The sequence below is a fragment of the Alligator sinensis genome, unplaced genomic scaffold (genome assembly GCF_000455745.1).
Source record: "Alligator sinensis unplaced genomic scaffold, ASM45574v1 scaffold84_1, whole genome shotgun sequence".
NCBI classification, from domain to species: domain Eukaryota; kingdom Metazoa; phylum Chordata; order Crocodylia; family Alligatoridae; genus Alligator; species Alligator sinensis.
In genome coordinates this window covers 1667710-1687544 of record NW_005842268.1, presented here as the reverse complement: position 1 = coordinate 1687544, position 19835 = coordinate 1667710, and the positions used below count along the sequence as shown (strand labels likewise).

Genomic DNA, 19835 nt, shown 5'->3' with positions numbered 1-19835 from the left:
GGATTTTAACCCAGAGGGTCTCCAGCCGTCCACCCTGGTTGCCAATATCGGCTTGCAGGGACGTGTAGCTTTCCTTAACATAGAGAGCTACCCCCCTGCCCCTTTTCTCTACACGATCCCTCCTGTATAGGGTATAGCCATCTATCCCCGTGGTCCAGTCATGGGTGGAGTCCCACCAGGTCTCCGTTATCCTTGGAGACCACTAGCTGTAGTGTTACTAAAATCCACAGCAAACAGATAAAGCAAATATGCACAAAGGAACTGATGCCTGAAACAATATTCCATGAGGTGAGCTGCGCTGCCTCCTAGGGCAAGGGGACATTTTATTGTTTGTATATCTGTAGCATTTAGGAGACCTAACCAGAGTTGGGCCTCATTCTTCTAGGCATCCTACAAACATAGAATGAGAGAGTTTCTTTAAGATCTTACAAGCTAAAAAAAGAAGACAGACAGAAGTGACTGTCTGAAGTGCAGAACCACAGTTTCATCTAATTTTCCCATCATAATATATGGTCCCCCTTTTCCATGAGTTCAGCTACTAAAGCTAACATCCTTTTCTGCCATTGCTCACCACAGTCTCTCTTCTCATCCCCCTCATCCCAAGCTTCACTTAAGGAAGAGACAGGATAGTATTTATTTTTTTCTTAACTTTTTTTTCTTCTTGAAACACCTCTGAACATATCTCAGAACCACTTCTCTTTCAATGGTGCAGGATACTATGAATTCTCTGCCCCAAACGAAAATGCTAATTCTCATGAAGCTTCAAGAAAGTCCATGAAACATTTTCATTTAAGACATTTCAGATTTATTTGCAACACACTTGAAAACTTAAAAAGCTAAACCATATGTTCAAATATTTATGTCTGAGACTATTAAAATCCCCAATGCTTTTCACAAAATAGGTCATCATAACACTGTCTGAACATACAGTAGGCTGGTGTAACTATTTATTGATACTCAACATCACAAGTGTTAGAAATTGTACCACTACAAAACTGTCACACAGGCTTTGAAAGTGGATGAAAAACAACGTTTTTTGAATATTTCTTCTGCATTTCCTGTATTATTTGTCTACTTGTAAAAGTCATACCACTGGATAGATGCACGGTAATTTTAACTGCTGAGGTTTGTTTTCAAAGCACCGTGATATTATTTTATGCGAACTACTTCCTCTGACAGGGGAAGCATAGATAGAAACAATTATTGCATTTATGGCTTATTAGTACTAATGTTTGTTGTTATCTCTGATCAATCTATGGAATGAACAGGAACACAGGAATAAATTCTATATTCCAGGTCATTTTCTTGTGGATTGTAAAGTCACTGCTGCCTATTTTAAGCTTTTTCTTAATAAAGTGTCAAAAGAAGGCATAAGTTCTCTCACTGTAGGGATACCAAGATCTCTCAAACTACAGAAACTGCATTTGGGGGTGACTGAGTGTTCCAGCTTTTCCTTCTTTAGATCTGCTCTATCCTACAAAATGAACATAAATAAACCATGTTTCTTTATTGAGTTTAGCAACAAAGTAATTTTGTCAAATTTACATGTACATAGGTATTTGCTTAAATTAATCTCCAAAATGGTAAGCTGTCTAAAAGAATCATACAAAGCAGTGAATCATATCCACTTGTGCAATCCATTCAGAACAGTTCGAGAAAAAAAAAAAGCGGGGGGGGAGGGAAGTAGTTTTACACTAGTCAAATGTTGTTCTTTACTTTCTCTTAACGTTCCCAAAGAGAGTCTTATAAAACTACTCTCAGGTTATATCTCACAAAAGCAACTGCCAGTTAGGAAATCTATGTTGAACAATGTCTTCTTTTTGAGGACTGACGCATCTTCACAGCCCAAAGATTAATGATATTTTTAGCTTGTAACAGAATGTATTCACCTTTCTTATCGTTTGCTCGATCGCTTTTCGTACTTCTCCTTTGTGTGCCGGTGCGTGTGTCGATGGCTGGAAGGAGAATAGCTGCCTCTTCTTCTAGCCTGAAAGCTGGGTTTGTAGGGATGAATTATGTGTTTCTTTGGTTTTTCTTCCTTCCTGCTTTTGCTTGGCTCGGGTTCTTTATCAGCTTCCTTATGCTCACATTCTTGGTCTGGTTCTTTTTGGGTGGGTAATGTGTTCTTAATAGTATTAATGAGAAATCTTTTGTTTGTAGCAGCAAGAGGGCATTTCAACCTGAGAAAAAAAATTGAAAAGTAAGTGTAAGACCAGATGAAATACCCTGGTACTTACATAACAGTGTAAAAGGAAAACCCAAACTATTTTAAGAGGGATGCAAGTTTATGATTTTGGCTTTCCTTGCATGCCACCTAGTGTAAACTCTGAGTACAGAAAAAGACATTCAGATGTTCCCATTCCCTTTTGTCTTAGCCTTAAGATTAGAAACAAAACAGCTGTGTTATTTTAGTAGGGGGGAAAAAAGCAGATTTGGAGTGGCCCATGTTGGAGTCCTCTATAACTGCATAGATCATTTTAATAATTTACACACTGACAAATTTCTAAATAGCTGATTCTTGAATAGTTATAAATATTCCACTTCTGTTGATAAAAGGCTGCATGATCTTGTCTTATTGTAGTTGGTGTTGTCCTTTATTTTTTAAAATGTTCAGCTCATTAAATAAACATTTTGCCTCAGGAACACCAAGTACTTATAGTAATAACACACAAAGGCATTTTCCAACTCGCATTTACATTTTTTATTCCCAGCCTACAAGATTTTATTTAAATTGAGAAGAGACTCATCCCGTTTTTTCACTTCCCTCATTAGTCTTTTCCTGGGTTTTTCCCCCTCTTGCTTTTTATGCAGCAATCTATATCATACTCTAGCACAATCAGTTCTTTCTGGTAACCAAATATTTTATACTCATTTAATTTTTCCCACTAGAAATAAAATCTCAATAAATCTTTATTCCCTACCTGTGTTATCTATTAACAAAATAAATCCAAGACTTGTTTAGAATCTGATTTAGTCCTTTTTCCTCTGTTTAGAGAGGAAATAACTTCTGGAGATTGTTTACTCTAGTGAGTGCACTGACATTTTTATTTGTTTGCATTGGGTTTATGTGCAGGTGGTCAACTTTCAAGGAATTTCTCTAAAAGGCAGAAGTGCTGATTCAGTAGGTGGAACTCTACCCTCCAAGTACTGAGTCAATGAATGACATGCCAGGGACCAAATGGTGCTGGAGGCAGTGTCTTTTGCACAAATGTAAAAGCTACATCAGCTACTTCTGCAAAATTCTGACCATTAAACCCCAGCTTAGTAGGTGAATTTTAACCATATAATTACACTGCTCGTTTGGCATTCTCCATTAGTTTTGGTTCATTATTCATTTATCCTAAAGGAATTTGCACAGTTATTGCTAAACAGGTATCAAGCTGCAGCCCAATAGAAGCTGCCAAAATAATTTAAGCAGCACAGTTCTTTTAGCAATATCTTTTACTGGCCCAAACAAAACTTGCTTCTTGCATATTCCCTGGACTATCATGGCTGCTATTCAAATTATTTTATAGCTTTAGAGCATAAAAGAAACATGGAGCAGGAAGCGTCCTCCTGGACTACAGAGTCCAGTTCCCTGTGTTTGCAGTCAATCATTAATTCTAGGAATCTCTCAAATCACCATTTCAAACTCTCACTCACAATGACAATGAGCACTTATTCATGAAAGCTTGTGCACCTCTGATTCAGTATGTCTATAAGATGCATCTCTATCCTGCCTTCCACCTGATTTCAGACTAACATGGTTAACTACTTTTTACAATGACAAGCCACAGTCTGTGACATATCAAGAATACCCTAACATGCCATACGTAAAAGCAAGGAAGAAAAGAGCACTACCAATGTCCTGCCAGTGCAAAAACAGGGAAGGGGTTCATAAATCCATAGAAGTTAGGGACTGGAAGGGACCTCAGAAGAGCATTAGATCCAGCACCCCTGCTCTTATGCAGATTAATATATGTTCAGGGGATCCTAGGAAAAGGTCCATACTTCATGCTGTCAAAAGGTAAAAACCCCTGCAGTCTGTGCCAGCTTGACCTAGAGAAAAATGTATTTCTAACCCTAAATTTGGTGATCAGTGTAACCCTGACCAAATGAGCAAGATCTTCTAGCTAGGAACCTCCGTGTTTTCTAACTAGCAAGAACATAACTGTACCCATTGAAAACCACCCAACCTTGTGTCTCTATGTCCCAATATCTCAAAGAAACAGGAAATAAAAACCAGCAGCTAACAGCACTCACAAGGGGGAAAAAAATCCTTCCTGGTTCCAACTGTAACCATAGCCTGTAAGTCACAGGACTACCAGACACCTTCCATACAGAAAGAGCTGTCTTTATACCCCAACCTGAGCACTGGAACACATGACTCTTAAGCTAAAACTACCTGTCCTAGTAAAACATCCCTTCCAAAAACTTAGTTAGTTCTGTCTTAAAATAATTTGGGTTCCTTGCTCTACCAATTTGCTTGGGAGGACAATCCAAACTTTCAGCTGAAAAAATAACTGCCAAAGATCTAGAGCAGATGATAGAATGTGGTGGCATACTGATTGGATTTGCAAGAGCTACGGACAGTTACTCATGTATTGAGCCTCAGAGGAATTTTGTTACTGTAGAAGGGTGCATCTCTATCCTGCCAATAAGGCAGTCAGACCATCATGTTTATCTTAATGTGGGTTCTCAGAATAGCAAACTTTAGAATTTTAAAATTTTCTTAGAAAATTATGAGGGGCAAGAATCTCTTAGGGCGATATCTTTTACAGGATCAACTGTCTCTTTTTAGGTTGTGAATTTTCCACTGTAAGCAATGGATTCTAGTATCTTTCATGTTATGGTATAGTAGTATAAGAGTGATGTTGTAGCTGTGATGGTCCAGGAATAATACAAGGGGGATAATTTCTTTAGGGTGAGATCTTATTAGACTGACTGCGACCACAGTTGGTCCAGTAAGGTTCTCACCCTAAGAAATCCTTGCCTCTTGCATAATTTCTGGATCACCATGGCTACAAGATCACTGTTACCCTACTCTTAGAAAAATAATTATTTTTGCATCCCTCTGCAGGTCAATACCAATCGTTTAAGTGGGCTGCATTCAGATGAAATAGAAAAGAGTATAAAACCCCTAAACAGTGGTTCCATAAATGAAGACCATAAGATTTACACATTTAATGCTAAGTGACTGAAAAGATGGGATTATCTGTTTTCCAATGAGATAGTGCTTTCATTTCAAGAGCCCTCAGTTAGGGAACATGTTGACAAATATGTTGGGGACATAAAATATGTTCAAACACATAATACAGCACTGTACTCATTTGCTCTCAGTAATCCATGCTTCTGTCCTGACCCAACAGTTGAGAGAGTTGGATAAGTTTAACCAGCCTTCTTGGGTGCTTACAGACAGGGAAAAACAAAACAAAAAACAGTGCTTTACTTTCAGCTTGGTGCACACCCATGCTGAGCACAGTGCATGTCCAGAAGAGGAATCGCATCAGTTTGACCCGGTTCACGCAGCTTCTATATAGCTCATGTGCTTCAACGTGGCTTTTTGGTCTATGGCAGTTTCTCAACCCATGGGTCACAAGAATATATGAAAGGGCCACGAACAAACTTCAAAAATGTATCAACAAACTTTAAAAATGGATTCTCCTTTAAAGGAAAAAAAATGTGGGAAGCCATGGTTTTTCCTCTGCAGGCTGTCAGAGTTCCAGCTTGCAACGGGCTGCTTGGGGCCACCCATACCTCACACGTGCCACACACATCCCTCCTGCCCCACACACTGGGAGGCTGGGGCCTCAGGGACGGGGGCAGTAGGTTGGAAGTGAAGGGTACAGGGTCAGGACTAGCCACTGATGTTTACAAATGGGTCCTGGTACAAAAAAGGTTGAGAATCACTGGTTTACAGAGCCCAAGCCCAGCTTTATTACACTGCTGACTGCTGGTGAGATGGACAAGTGCAAAATCCTTTTCAACACTCCAAACTCCTGCTTCAAATAGTTTTATCATCTCCCTCAAAACAAGAACTTCTCACACCCACCAAAACAGCACTGGGAGTTTAAAGTCAATCTTCAGTCTTGAACAGTGACTGTTAAATAGTGTCCTATAACCTCAAACTTAAAAAATGAAGGTTGGAAGATTTATACGAGGGGCAACAAACTCGACCAACATCCTGTGTTCTTTGCAGCCTGGACTCAGATTATGGGTCTCTTCATAGGCCAGATCCAGACCGAGTGATAGGGCAAACAGTGGCAGCACAGGGGTTAACACAGTTGTTGCTCACCCTTCCACTGACAACACATTCCCAATGGGGCTCTGCACCTGGAAATTCAGTGGCAGGTACCATCCCCACTCACCCTGCCCTTGAATTTCCAGTCCCTCCAGGAGCCCCGTGGGCTGGGTAAAATGGCTCCTCAAGGCAGATCCAACCCATAGTTCATATTTTTGACATCCCTGCTTTATACCATCAGGAGAAATAATTTTTACACAGAAACTGGCTTCTAGTACTAGAAAATTCCAAAACACCAGATTTTTAAAGTCGTGACGTTCTTGCTTAGAAAGAGCTTTTTGCTCGTTGTAAAGAGGCATTAAGTGAACTAGTTAATTTTTTTCCTGCCTTGCTTCAGAGGAAAACAGAATAACAGAGCTGTATTTATAACTAGAGGATCTGCATAGGTCAGTGCAATGGGCAACTGACAATGGACTGGAAGGAGCTGGGCTTGATCCCAGGTGAGTGGTGGGCTTCTACTCATCATTTCCACTTTTAGCATGACCCCTGAAGCCCACCCAGCCTCCTATCCAATGAGTAGCAGGAGCTCCGCGTGGGTAAGGGTGGCTGGAGCGTGTGTTGAATACACCACCTCCTCCTCATGCCAACGTTAAAGACGCAGAGGAGCCCTGCCACCAATGGGCCTCAATGGCTTGTAAATAGCAAACCTTTACATTTACTCACAACTAAACAACATGGTCTGATAGACTGAAGAAACATATAGAAATAGTTCCAGGAATGCTACTAAAAGCTTTTAGCAAGATATGTGGCAAGTACAAACGCACATCCCTCCATGTTTACACCATACAGGCAATGTGGTTCAGAGGTTTTTAAAAAATAATTATGCATGCTCCCCAGAGTCAAAAATGAATATATTTTATAAATCCACAAATAAGCTATCTTATACACAAGGATACATATCATATATATCCAAGTTTCTCGATTGAAATTTCATATATTGGCCGTTTTGACAAAAACCTGTGCGTAAAACAAACAACACCAATTCTCCAGCTGGGAATATCATCAATTCAGTGCTTGGTAGAACAATCTTCAGTCAGAACTTTAATTTCAGTTATGAAGATACAAATTAAAGAAAGATTTTGCACCTCCAGTTAATGAATAAAATATATTTTAATGTGATGCTATTAAATCAAACATTAGAAGTGAAAACGTTACCCTGCTTTATATATAATTTTTTACCATTTAATTTGTTTACACAGGGTTTGGTGTCTATTTTTTCCTTCCAATAATACCAGTATTTAAAAGGTAAAATAGGCTTTGTATTTCATTTGCATCATAACTTACCAACCCATAGCTCCCATTGTTTCAGCTCTAGTTCTCCCACGTTTTGCCTCTTTAAGAAGCTCTTCTACTGCCTTCCTAGACATGAAAAGAGGAAAATATATTAAACTTGAACATTAAGATACAAAACAGAACACCTGGAAATTTAGAAGAGTTGGTTCACCTGATAAGTACCAAAACCAATCATTTGTTTAACCAAGCACTTCACATGGAGGATTGGCAACTGAATGTATTATGACATTTGGACTATAGTCATAGTCCAAATTTCTACCTAATAAGGTGGGGGGAAAAAAGAAATAAAAGCATGAAGATAAGCAGCTGTACAAAACATATATTTTACATCATTCCTATTAAAAGCCACCAGTCATTAAAAAAACTTAAACACGTTTATTTAAAATTCTTGGTTCAACTTCCAGAGCAGACAGCAAGGTTGCTCCTGTAGGACATTAAACTGAAAAGTACAGATCCCATTTCCAGTTATACAGAGCACCATATTTACATGGATCACCATGCGTTGGTCCTTCAGTATCTTAGGATGCTTCGTTTCTTGCTCCCCCCTCTTTCCATGGCTGCAGGGAGTTTGTCTGGCACCCCAAATTCTACTGCCCCAGGGAGCTGGAACTGGTTATAGACTGAAAGAACAGCACAGGACTCCATCTCCTAGGCCCTCCTGCTATGCAAAAAAGAGCTATTCCCATCATGTCAGCATCTCTGGTGTTATCTACAAGCCAGGCTGGAGGAAGGGCACTGAGCAGAAACCTATGTGTAGTTAAAGTTGTGTCTGGATCCCTTAAAAGTTGGGTACTGGGTTTTACAAGTGGCAAAGGGGAGACTCTTCAGCACCTCTCCAGAAATGGAGGCAACATCAGACTCCTACAGGGTAGAAACATGGCCAGGAGTTCCACGTGTGCATGGTGCAGAGAGTGGCTGCTGTAAGTTGTCTGTAACATAACAACTTAAAAAGGGGTATGCACCCAAGAAAAGAGAAGGGAGTCCTTGTAGGTGCCCCTCCTGAAGTGAAGCCAAAGTCAGAGCTTTCACCTATCACTGACCTCTTGCAGGTTGATGAGGCAGGTGGATGATCATGCCAACAACAACTGGATAGTCAGGCACACCTCCTGAACTGGCTCTCCCACTGTGGACATGCCTAGACCAGACTCGTTGGTGAACTGGAGATAATATGACCAAAGCCTTGGCTGCATCTGTATCTGTCCATGGTGCTGTACACCAGCCCTCACAGGAACTGAATGAGCTCTCAAAAGAAGTAGTGGCAAACTGACTGTGCTGGCAGGAGTATGGCATAGGACCTGCCAACACTAGTTTTAAAGAAATCCTAGGTCTTCTCTGCTTACATTTCCCATAATTCCTCATTCCAGATGACTTCACTAACTAGTTCCCTTAGTTTGTCAAAATGAAAAAAAGGTTGGAAACCACTGCTCTAGGACTTCAATCTTTTTGCTACTAGTAGTTAAACTGCATCAACTGTAGTGCAACAGTGGAAGAAAAAGCTCACTGATATAACTGTGACCTGTTGTATCTCCAAATAACTGTTTGATTTCAGTTTAGATATATAGGTCCTAGAACAAGAGTGACCAGGCTAAGAATAAACTATTTAAGGATTTCTCACATCATAGCTCTGTCCTTGTTCTGCAAGCAAGATTAGTATGTGGAAGTTATCAATTATAATTTATGTCATTTCAAATTAGATTTGCTATTATTAAGTCAAGATAACTTTAGTTCAGTTAATTTTAGTCATAGGTTACAATAAGGTAACTGTTCCCATTAGTAGGAAAATAATATATGGGTGATACAAGCCACTCTCCAATCTTCTATTATAGATCAGTCAAGTACAGTGCTTTCCAACATTTCTGGGTGCATTTTGGATATACCCTTCCTAAGTTTGTCATACCGTGGTATACCTCTATGATTATGTTACAGACAGTAAATATATCACTATAACTCAACTGCAATCACTGCAACAACCTAAGAGCTCGTGTTTTCCTTTTTTCTTCCCTTTCCTCAACGTATATTTTTCCCCCACCCTTTTCTAGTCCTTCCTCTTGTGCAGCCACAAAGATTGACGCATATCCTAGCTATATGCATACTCCAGTTTGAAAGCCATTAATCTAGTATAAGCTTAACAAGTTTGCTCCTTACAGAGGACTGCCTTACTATTCTGGGGTGTGAGCCAGTTATGTACAGGGAGGGTGTGGGTGTGTCTGCAGGGGGTGGATAGGTGTGGAGGGTGCAGTTGTGGGGTGAGGGAGCATGCGCGCGTGCGTGTGTGGATACGTGGGGTGTGGGTGGGTATGGGGTTTGTAGCAGGCTGTGTATGGTGGGGAGGGTGGCTGGTGTGTGTGAGGGAGCATGGGTGTAGGGGTCTATGCGTATGGCAGTACGGGGGTGTGTGGGTGCATATGTATGGTGGGGTGTGTGGGGTTCACCCTCCCCCTCACTCCACATGCCCACAAACCCACAGCCCCCCACAAACCTATACCCCCCCCCACAACATACAAGAATAAGACTTCATTTTAAGCTATTATATATAAACACCTCTATGTACACTACACAAACATATGTAAATCAGGACAAAAATATTTTTTTGAAATCAAATTAATTAATGTTGTAGATGTTCGATTTTTAGAATATAATTTGATATTTTCTGGTTCCAAGATAGCAAAACCCCTTGCTGAAAGGTGTACTTCCAGGGGCAAGAGGAGGGACTTCTCATGGCAGAGGTTAGGGGGCGGGATTACCAGTCACAAGATAGCAACGAGGGGGCAAGGCACCTGTCAAGGGGCAGGGCTACCCATGCAGCCCTTGGCAGCTTGCCAAAACTCAGTAAGCAGCCCTCCACCTGAAATAAATTGCTTGCCCCTATGATAGTCAGTCCTAATAACTGCATTTCCTTCCATGCCACATTTGCACAGCAGGATGCACAATTCTGGGATCAGGGATTGGATGCCAACTGCACCATTAGGATCTTGGGCTTCTCCTGCACTGGCAAGTTGAAAGCTGGGTCAGCTGATTGTCCACCCTAGCTGTGGGACACAGAGCCTCAAGCCCTGGGATGTTAGCAAAACATGTGATCAACCCAGCTTTTTTTAAGGTCCCAGTGTGCCAGGATCCTGGAATCAGGAGGAGGTTCCCCATCCCAAGGTCCCTGTGGCTGGGATGTCAACTGCTTTGCTCTTTAGCTCCCGTGGGATCTGCCAAGTCAGTCAAGCACTATGCTAGGTCACAGGTAGCCTCACAGCTCTCCACAACCCAACATCTTGGCCTAACTGATATGCCTGCTAACATGGAGCAGCTGCCACCACGCCCTGCCATGCAACTACCATTAAGCTGCATGGCAGGGCTACCTGACACAGATTCAATTTAAGATGCAATGAAAACCAGCCACAAAAATATTATACATTTTGTGGAATATTTTTGTGGCTAGTTTCCTGTTTTGTTATGCTATTAATTCCTTGAATGTGTGGTAGGGTTACCATTTATAGCGAGATTAACACGTTAATCATGTCTTAAATGTAATGTCTCCCAGGGGCCTCAGGGGCCTACAGTAAGTCTTTACTATTTCCCTTTAGACTATTTATAAAAAAAAAACAAATTTGTTCCTCTGTAGATTTTCATCTGCTAAGCTCGTCTTCCTTTTCTCAGTTTGTTTTATCAGGATTTTTCAACATACATAACCTTTGCTCTCTATACTCAGGATACCTTCTTTACTTATTTTTTTTAGCAATAGAAAAAGTTGGATCTTGCTGCTAAACAGAGTCTGTTAGAATAAATTACATTAATCAGTTACGTCCTGGTTTAAAGAGCACCAAGAAAGTTTATTTTCCTTAAAATTCAGGATTTTGCTATGCCCTCTGATATAGCAATCACTGAACCATTTCACTACAGACTCGTTTCCACCAAGCAATGTTCTCATAGATTTCATAGACATTAGGCCTGGAAGGGACCTTGTAAGATCATTGGGCCCAGCCCCCTGCCCAAGGGACAGGAAGTCAGCTAGGGTCAAAGAATCCCAGCAAGATAAGCATCCAAATGTTTCTTAGAAGTGTCCAAAGTAGGTGCTTGCACCACTGCTGGGGGGAATCTGTTCCAGGTGCTAGGGGCTCAAACAGTAAAGAAGTTTTTCCTTATGTCCAGCCTAAAAGGGCCTTGCAGGAATTTGTGACTGTTGGACCTTGTCATCTCTTGGGATGCTCTGGTGAACAGCCATTTCCCCAAATCCTGATGCACATCCCTCATGTACTTATAGACTAATAAGGTCTTCAGATTCAGTCACTAATATTTAATTTTTTATCACTGCGTTCTCTTGGACTGAACAGTACACTATGGAAAACAATTCCTACCACAAAGCTTATTGTGATATATGTCAGACTGGTAACCTGGCAGAAAAAAGGTTCATTTTTCAGATTTAGGTTGCATGCAGAACCACAGACTCCGAGAAACGCTGGAATGGAAGGGACTTCAGGAAGTCATCTAGTTTAGCCCCATGCTCAAGGCAGGATCAAAACTATCCAAACATTTGTCTATCCCAGGGGTGCTCACCCTTCCAGCCCTGAAAACCAGAGGAGTGCCAGATCCAGTGTAGGCTCAGAGTGCAGCCCTTCAAGCCAGTAGCTATCGAGCAGGGGAGCTGTGGATACAGTCTCTGAATTAGAACTTCTTTGACCTTAAATGCTGGAGGCTGTGTGAGAGAGGAACAGTGGGGGAAAAAATCTGGTCATACCCTGTTCACTCTCCCTTTCATCATCCACTCTCTGCCCCCGTGACACAGACCTTCTGATATGCCATTCCAGAATGTAGGCCAAAGCCCACCAAATAGAGCTATACACCCCCCGGGGGGGGGGGGGGGGGGGGGGCACCAAGGATTTATCATTGGTTGCTTGGGACAAATAAAAAATAAATTAGAGACAGGAGTGAAGGTCAAAGGTTCAAAACAAGTGCAACAAGGAGGGACCCTTGTGTGACAGGATACTGGGCAAGATGGGCCGATGCTCTGACCCAGTAAATGGCAATTTTTATGCCTTCTGCAAGCCGCAACAATTAACACTGCCACTACTCTGCCACTGGCAATCTTCCAGACTTGTGAGGCATGAGGAGCTCCCTCCTCACCCCTTCAGGTTATGTGGAAACTGCAAAATACGTGACATCAGAACATTCTCGTTTGTATCTATAAGTTATACTGGTCACCTCTACACGAGACACTGACTGCATAGTAAGCCACAAACACTGCACAGTAGCGTCACATGTCAGGAAGCATGATGTGACACTACTGTGCATTAGTCAGAGTCACAAAAGAGCCGTTTCTTGGCACAACTGCACAGTAACTCTGATTACCATGCAATCATTTAGTACTTTGTTTATACAAGTACTAAAATGACTGTGCAGTAGCAACTGCACAGTCAGCGTCTTGTGTAGATGCAGCCACTGTAAATCAGATTTGTTACGAGTAGGGATTCTTCTCTCTCTCATTCTCGCATTTCACCACATCCTTGTATCCTTTTGTAATATATCAACCTGTATTGCACACCTTTAAAAAGACATCCTAATTTGCAAGGATTAGGAAAAGCCAATTGCACAAGAGTAGCATAAAAACGAAGGGAAAACACTTAGGAATGTCTGCTTATTGTTTTTCCACACGCTAAACATATACTCCCTAAACAAATCAGACAAAAGCTTTACAACTATGCAAACAAGGTTTTTACATGTGCTTTTAAAAGACACTTGGGACTTAGCACTCTTAGTTGTCTTTGCTTTTATAGCTTGAGTACAAAACAAGCTCTCTTGCAACTGCTACATTCTAGGATTGGAAGAGCAACAGCAGAATATAAGAAAAAGGAATTGGCTAGAGTATAACAGTCAAGGCCTCTACACAAAAGGGCGAAAGCACATATAATCAGTAGATCTGATGCCCAATTCAGTCTCAAAGGAAAACTACACTGAGACAACCATACAGTAGTTCTGATATCACTTATACCTTGAGTAGCAAGTGGCTTTCCAAACCTGCTGTGGCCATGCTTCGGAACAAGCAGAGAATCCCCTCCCCCCCCAAAAAACAAAACAAAAAACCCTGCAATGAAAGCAAGTCACAAGAAAACATATTTTTATCTTTACAAGAAAGAATAGTCTGGAGTCTAATTATATTTGTGAATGACGGGGGCTCTGTATTCTTCATTATCATCAAGTAAATGTATCATGTAAAGAACCTCTCAAACTTCCATTTATATGATGCAAAATAGATTGCTAAAAGCATGTTGATGCTATGAAGTCAAGCAAAACTTCCTAAAATATTAAGCTTGACACGCACAAAAAATTAGTCTGAATGTGTTCGGCAAACTGTTAAGCAACTGGAAACTGGGAAGGGAAGCAATTAGGTTACTAATTACAGGTGTTGCTGCTGGCTCCTATAATATCATCTTTCATCAGAGAGGGTCTTAAAGTGAATTAAGTGAGTAACAACACATAGGAATTGTTCCATGGCTGCAATGCAGCTGGACAGGGTGAAATGCCCTAGTCAGATTTTTGAAAAAACAAAAACAAACAAACAAACAAGCAAACAAACAAAACAATGAGTGCAGTATCCTGCACAATGAGATGTTTCATCCAGGAACAAAGGAACAATGATCAGATATGATCAGAACAATTAGTCTGTCTTCTGAAAAACTCTGCTGCTGAGATGCTATGTTCTCCAGCATCAACTGTAGTATTAGCTTGATATTTGCAGAAATATTTTCATCATTGGATCACCCAAACCACTTCCCACCTGCACTCTAGATGAATTCAAATACTGACCAAGATCTAGCCTGTATTTTTTAGCCAGAGCAGAACTCAAGATGATAGGGCTACAGATTCTATGGTTACATGAGGGCAACTGGAAATGAAGACAGTTGTTTTAAACACATCCAAGAATTCTGACATCTGATTTGACAATCTGGTCATGTACTGAGTAGTCTTAAAACTGTCAGTTCTGGAGTCAGCAGGAAAAAATAGATACCTGAAAATCAAAAATATTAACAAGAAAAATCAGGATATAATATGAAATTAAAGACATTTATATGGAAACTGATGAAAACAAATGTAAAAAATGGAGCCTGAATTAGGATTAAAAAACAAACAAACCCATGTACACCACCACACAAGAATCTTATGGAAGTAAAGTAGGGTTGGAGTGATGCTGCAGTTGCGATAGTCCAGGAAATATGAGAGGCAAGGATATTTTGTTGTTATCTTTTACTGGACCACTACATAGATGTTCCAGTAGAACATAATACCAAGAATCCTTGCCTTTTGTTTGATTTAGATTTCTATCGTGTCTGAATAGCCAGGGTTTGGGGGCTGTGACAAAGAACCCCCATTTTAAAAGAACGCTAAAAAAAAATATTGCATACTAATTCCACCTGCAGTCTGATTAATAGGGACTTCACACCTATGGCCATGCTCAAATTTTGACCTTCCAAAAATTCATCATCTCTATAAGGTGACTTGGTATGTAACATTGGCAAGGTTACCTACAGAGTGATTCTGTGATTTCTAGGCCAATATTAAGGGCTTTTTTCCCCATTGGTTTTAATGACTAAACTATGCTTCTACCCTGACATATGATTTTTATACCTTAAAGAATTATTAATTTAAATTAAACATGTACATTGCAAGTTAGACTCCATTCTCAAAACTCTGTCCTATTGCTTTTACAATCAAATAAAGTGTTTATTCCAAATAAGGGCCTTAATTCCTTAGGACACCAAGCAATTTCCCAATAGTGGAGTCTCCAAATTAGGCTTGGAAGACCATTCTAATAAGTGACAGTATTCCCAGATCATATATTTGCTGTTTTGTTATTATAAGACCGTCCTGCTACCTTCCCCAGAAATGGCACCTCATATTATTTGCTTTATAACCATCTACTCAAGATCCCTTGGAACATAACATACACTTGCATTATTCATCAGGGGCGAGCAATTATTTCGGGCAGAGGGCCGCTTACTGAGTTTTGGTAAGCCATTGAGGGCCACAGCCAGGGGCAGATAAATATTGATTTTCTAAATTTTTTAGGGGACCCACAGCCAGATAGAATGGCCTGGTGGGCAGCATCCAGCCCGCCAGACCATTTTGCCCACCCCTGCATTAGAAATAATGGTCACAAGCTGGCAGAGGGTAGATTCAGACTAGATATCAGGAGGCGCTACTTCGCAGTCAGGGCGGCTAGGACCTGGAACCAACTTCCAAGCGAAGTGGTGCTGGCTCCTACCCTGGGGGTCTTTAAGAGGAGGTTAGATGAACACCTTGCTGGGGTCGTTTGACCCCAGTACTTCTCCATGCCATGGCAGGGGGTTGGACTTGATGATCTGCTCAGGTCCCTTCTGACCCTACCAACTATGAAACTATATGCATTACATTATATTTGAATTTGGGCTAGTATCTTAACAAGGATGTGAAAGGTTTCAGATTTATATTCTTGATTTTCTCCTATGCAATTAATAGCCAAATGTTATTGGAGAAATGCCAGGCTGTAATTTTCAGCCAAAAAGATTTACTAGGGGAAAAGGATGGGGAAATTCACCGGATCTTTGCTACAGATAGTGGCAGAGGTGAATGGGAAATCTGAGTTAGTTACTACCTGGGGCACCGACTGTTGTCTTTCCAGCTTTTATTGCTTTAAATGTGCACAACAGTCTCATAACAGGAAGTGTACAATTCAGCATCCAGCTTTAGTGGTGACAGTGGAACTTTAATTTATGTTAAAATGAGCAAAATAATGAGACCAACTGAGAATCAGACAGAACAACAGGAAAATAAAAAAAGATAAAACCTGGCACAATAGAACAGAACAGAACAAGCAGAACGTAGAAAACTATCCTTAGGTGACCACAGCAGCGACACTATTTCAATTTAATTTGCTTGAAAGAATGAGATCACAACCAGAAAATTGGAACAACTAAGTTTTCTCATCAAAACACCAGACTGAAAACTTAACTGCCTGTGGACAAACAATCAGAACTCTTTGCTCCCTCCCTCCCTCCCTTCTCCTCACACTGAGATTTCCAGTTTCCCAACAGGATTCATCATTTACCCTAGACCCAAGAGAAGTGCGTATCACAGACTTGAATTAATATTTAAAGATATTGAAGAAAAACATTATTAAGTCATTTTAGAAATTTGTGCAGTTGGACTCTAAGACACCTGGCTTCAAAGGTAGAAAATATTTAAAATACTCTTTCAAAACATTCCTAGAACAGCTTTTCTATAACACATGTGGTATACAAAACAGAACTCAGGATGATGCAACTTGTATCCACTACTGCTAAATAGTACAGCCATCCCAAACTCAGACTATTAAGGTTTTTATATTACCATAATGCATTTTTTATCCATATGTATAGTTTGACATTTCAAACCTATTTTTTTCAAAATCACGACAGAGAAAAGTCTTACTGAAGAACTATAAAGCTCAAAGGATCAATAAATTCTCTTGGTTGCAATTACCCTCTCAGAGCTATCACCACAACTCTGTTAACTTTCTCCTGCCTATATTACTGTATCTATTGGAGGCAGACGGTAGGAGCAACAAGTTATTTTCTATAGTGGAATCATGAAGGCAGGTCCTTCAAGTGCAAGTTGTGCTTGCGGGGCAGTGAAGGAAGCCTGCATTGCCCCGGACCATGCTGTAATTGTTTTATGATTGTTAACAGGAATATCACTAGACTGTCATCTCAGATATGATTCTATCATATTCTGCATAGCTGTAGTGTTGATAACTTGCTGTAAACTATGTAGTCTTTCTTCCCAGGCAATCTCACAATAAAGAGTGTAATGCCAACAAGATTCACCAAGGAGGTAAGCGCATGCAGGCTGCTTCCAAACCAAAAAGTAAGAGACCTATTATGACTGGATAGTCAAATAAATAAACATACATTTATATTCAGTGCACTCTCTTGGAAGTGCCATAATTCGATATGCAAAGCAGAATGAATATCTCATCCCAACCAAATGCAGAATAGCAGTCACTTTATTCTCTGATAAAATGACTGCAGTCAATTTTGCCACAACACTATGACAGGGTGACATTAACTATCTATTAGCACAACCATCAATAAAAAGTCAGGGTATTAGGCTTTTTTTTTTTTTTTATTTGAACTAAAAAACCCAAAGCTTATTTTCAATCTGCATTATGATCAATCTAGATTTCCAAAGCTTGGCTAGAACAGCTATCAGTATGCATCACTAGTATTTTACAGTGAATAGAGAAGACATCCTTTCCCCGTTTTTCTTCATTCTGTATGGAGGTTTGATTTTTATTTATTCATTGTACAGGAGTACATTTCCTCAACGGACTAAAAATCTCTCTCTGCGCTGTATTCTTAATGCACATATGTTTCTTCATAGACACCTCAAGAATAATATTGCCAAGACTAGTCTCCTGTGCATACCTCTCTCACCTTTGATGGTTGTGTTATTTTGCTAGATCACAGAGAGGTACTTGTACTTAGACATGTTACTGTTAAGTCAGGTAGATGGCAGAGTAGAGCTAATTACACCAGAGATGCATAAGCTTTCATAAGCTTGAGCATACTTCATTAGGTGCTGTGAAAGGACATGCACACAGCAGTCTATGTAAAAATAGTGAGAGTGATTTGAATACAAAAGGCAGGGTAGATTTGCACCTTATAGACTAGAACAGTTAGTCTATGAAGTGGAAATCTGTCTTCTGCCTAACTTCAAACTAACATGGCTAATTACCTCACTTCACAGGATACAAGACAGAGAATGGATGGAATAAAGTGGGGGTAGATAATAGCTAGGGACCTACTGAATTTGTGGCAGCTGTTCTCTGATTTTGCAGTTTGAATGCAGGGCCAGATGCCATTTTTGCAGTGCCACCCTCCACCCCGTATTCCTCTGATTGGCCAAGGGGCCCTGGAAGTCCTCTTGCTCCTGAAAACTGATAGATGGCAATCTGTTAATCTCCAGGACTGGCAAGACTTCCAGGGCCCCCTCAGTCAATCAGAGGCATGTGGGGGGCAGCAGCCCACCGCACTCCACTGCAAAAATTTCCCCCTGCCCCCCCCCCACCCTGCTTCAGGATGCCAGGGCTTCCCGCCCTTTTCTGGTTTTGCAACCGCCCACCCCGCCCAACTTGCTGCTGATTTTGTACCTTTTCTCAGTCCCTGTGCTTTTTCATGGGGACCAACTGAATTTGAGGTTTTCTTGAAAATCCCGAATTCAATAGGTACCTAATCATAGCTAAGCCAGGGAATCATGATCAGGTAGGTGGAGTGAAACAGCCCTCCAGGTAACACAGGTCACTTCTACAGTCAAGTTCAGAATTCAGCAATATCTTTTTCTCATTAAAAACCTGAATGCCCTCTCCAATACACTGCTCTCCAGAATGCAGCAGGATAGATAACAAGCGGGCTGCCTACAGCGAACTCACTTTTAGGGTCAGGACACCTGAAGCAGCAGCTCTCAACCTTTTTAGATGCAAAGAATCTCTCAGAAAATGCCAACGCTTATGTTTGCATTCTTTGACTACAAAAAATAACAGAGCCATTTTTCTACTGCAAAGACCATGATGACAGAGCAGAACATTTCCTTTCATTGTGGACAGCTGGATAAAAACATCAGCTTGGTGCCATCAAGAAGGCAGACAAAATGCGAGGGATTAAGAAGGCAATTATAAACAAAACAGAAAGTGTCCTTATGCCGCTTTATAAATCCGTGGTGCATCTACGCCTTGAATGCAGTGCCCAGTTCTGGTTTTCACACCTCAAAACGGAGGCAGAAGAACTAGAGATGGCCCAGAAAAGAGCAATAAGGATGGTTAGTGTATGGAGGGGCTCTCCCAAGGGGGGAGACTACAGAGCCCAGGCCTATTCAGTTTAGAAAAGAGCTGGTTGCAGCAGGGGGCATGAGAAGGGTTTACAGACCAGTAAATGGTGAACAGACAGTACCAGGGACAGATCATCGACTCTCCCGAGACAGGAACTAGACAGTCACAAAATGAAGCTAGCAGGTTGTGAGTTCAAAACCAACTAAACCAAGTTTCTTTTCACACAGCAAGTCATGCAAGCGGGAACCTGCTGCCCCCACACACGGGGGAAACCGACAGTTCAGCCACATTCACAAAGAGCCTGGACAAATTGTGGGAGGAAAGCAAAGGGCACCAGGACCAGGGAGCGCGGGGCCCGGCCCGGCCCGGCCCGGCGGCTGCAAGGGCGACAGGAGCAACCCCGGGCAGACGCGGCCCGCGAGCCTGTGCCGGCCA

General features: G+C 41.1%; 1 protein-coding gene across 1 annotated transcript; it reads right to left on the bottom strand.

Moving 5' to 3' along the window:
* Positions 1 to 1672: 1672 nt before the first annotated feature.
* On the bottom strand, positions 1673 to 7639 carry LOC106722408 (protein POLR1D). Its single transcript, XM_025209102.1, has 2 exons — positions 7565 to 7639; positions 1673 to 2180 (listed from the first exon to the last, which is right to left on the bottom strand). The coding sequence occupies exons 1-2, from the start codon at positions 7579 to 7581 to the stop codon at positions 1895 to 1897; spliced, it is 303 nt and encodes a 100-aa protein (XP_025064887.1). The 5' UTR covers positions 7582 to 7639; the 3' UTR covers positions 1673 to 1894.
* Between the last annotated feature and the right edge of the window lie 12196 nt (positions 7640 to 19835).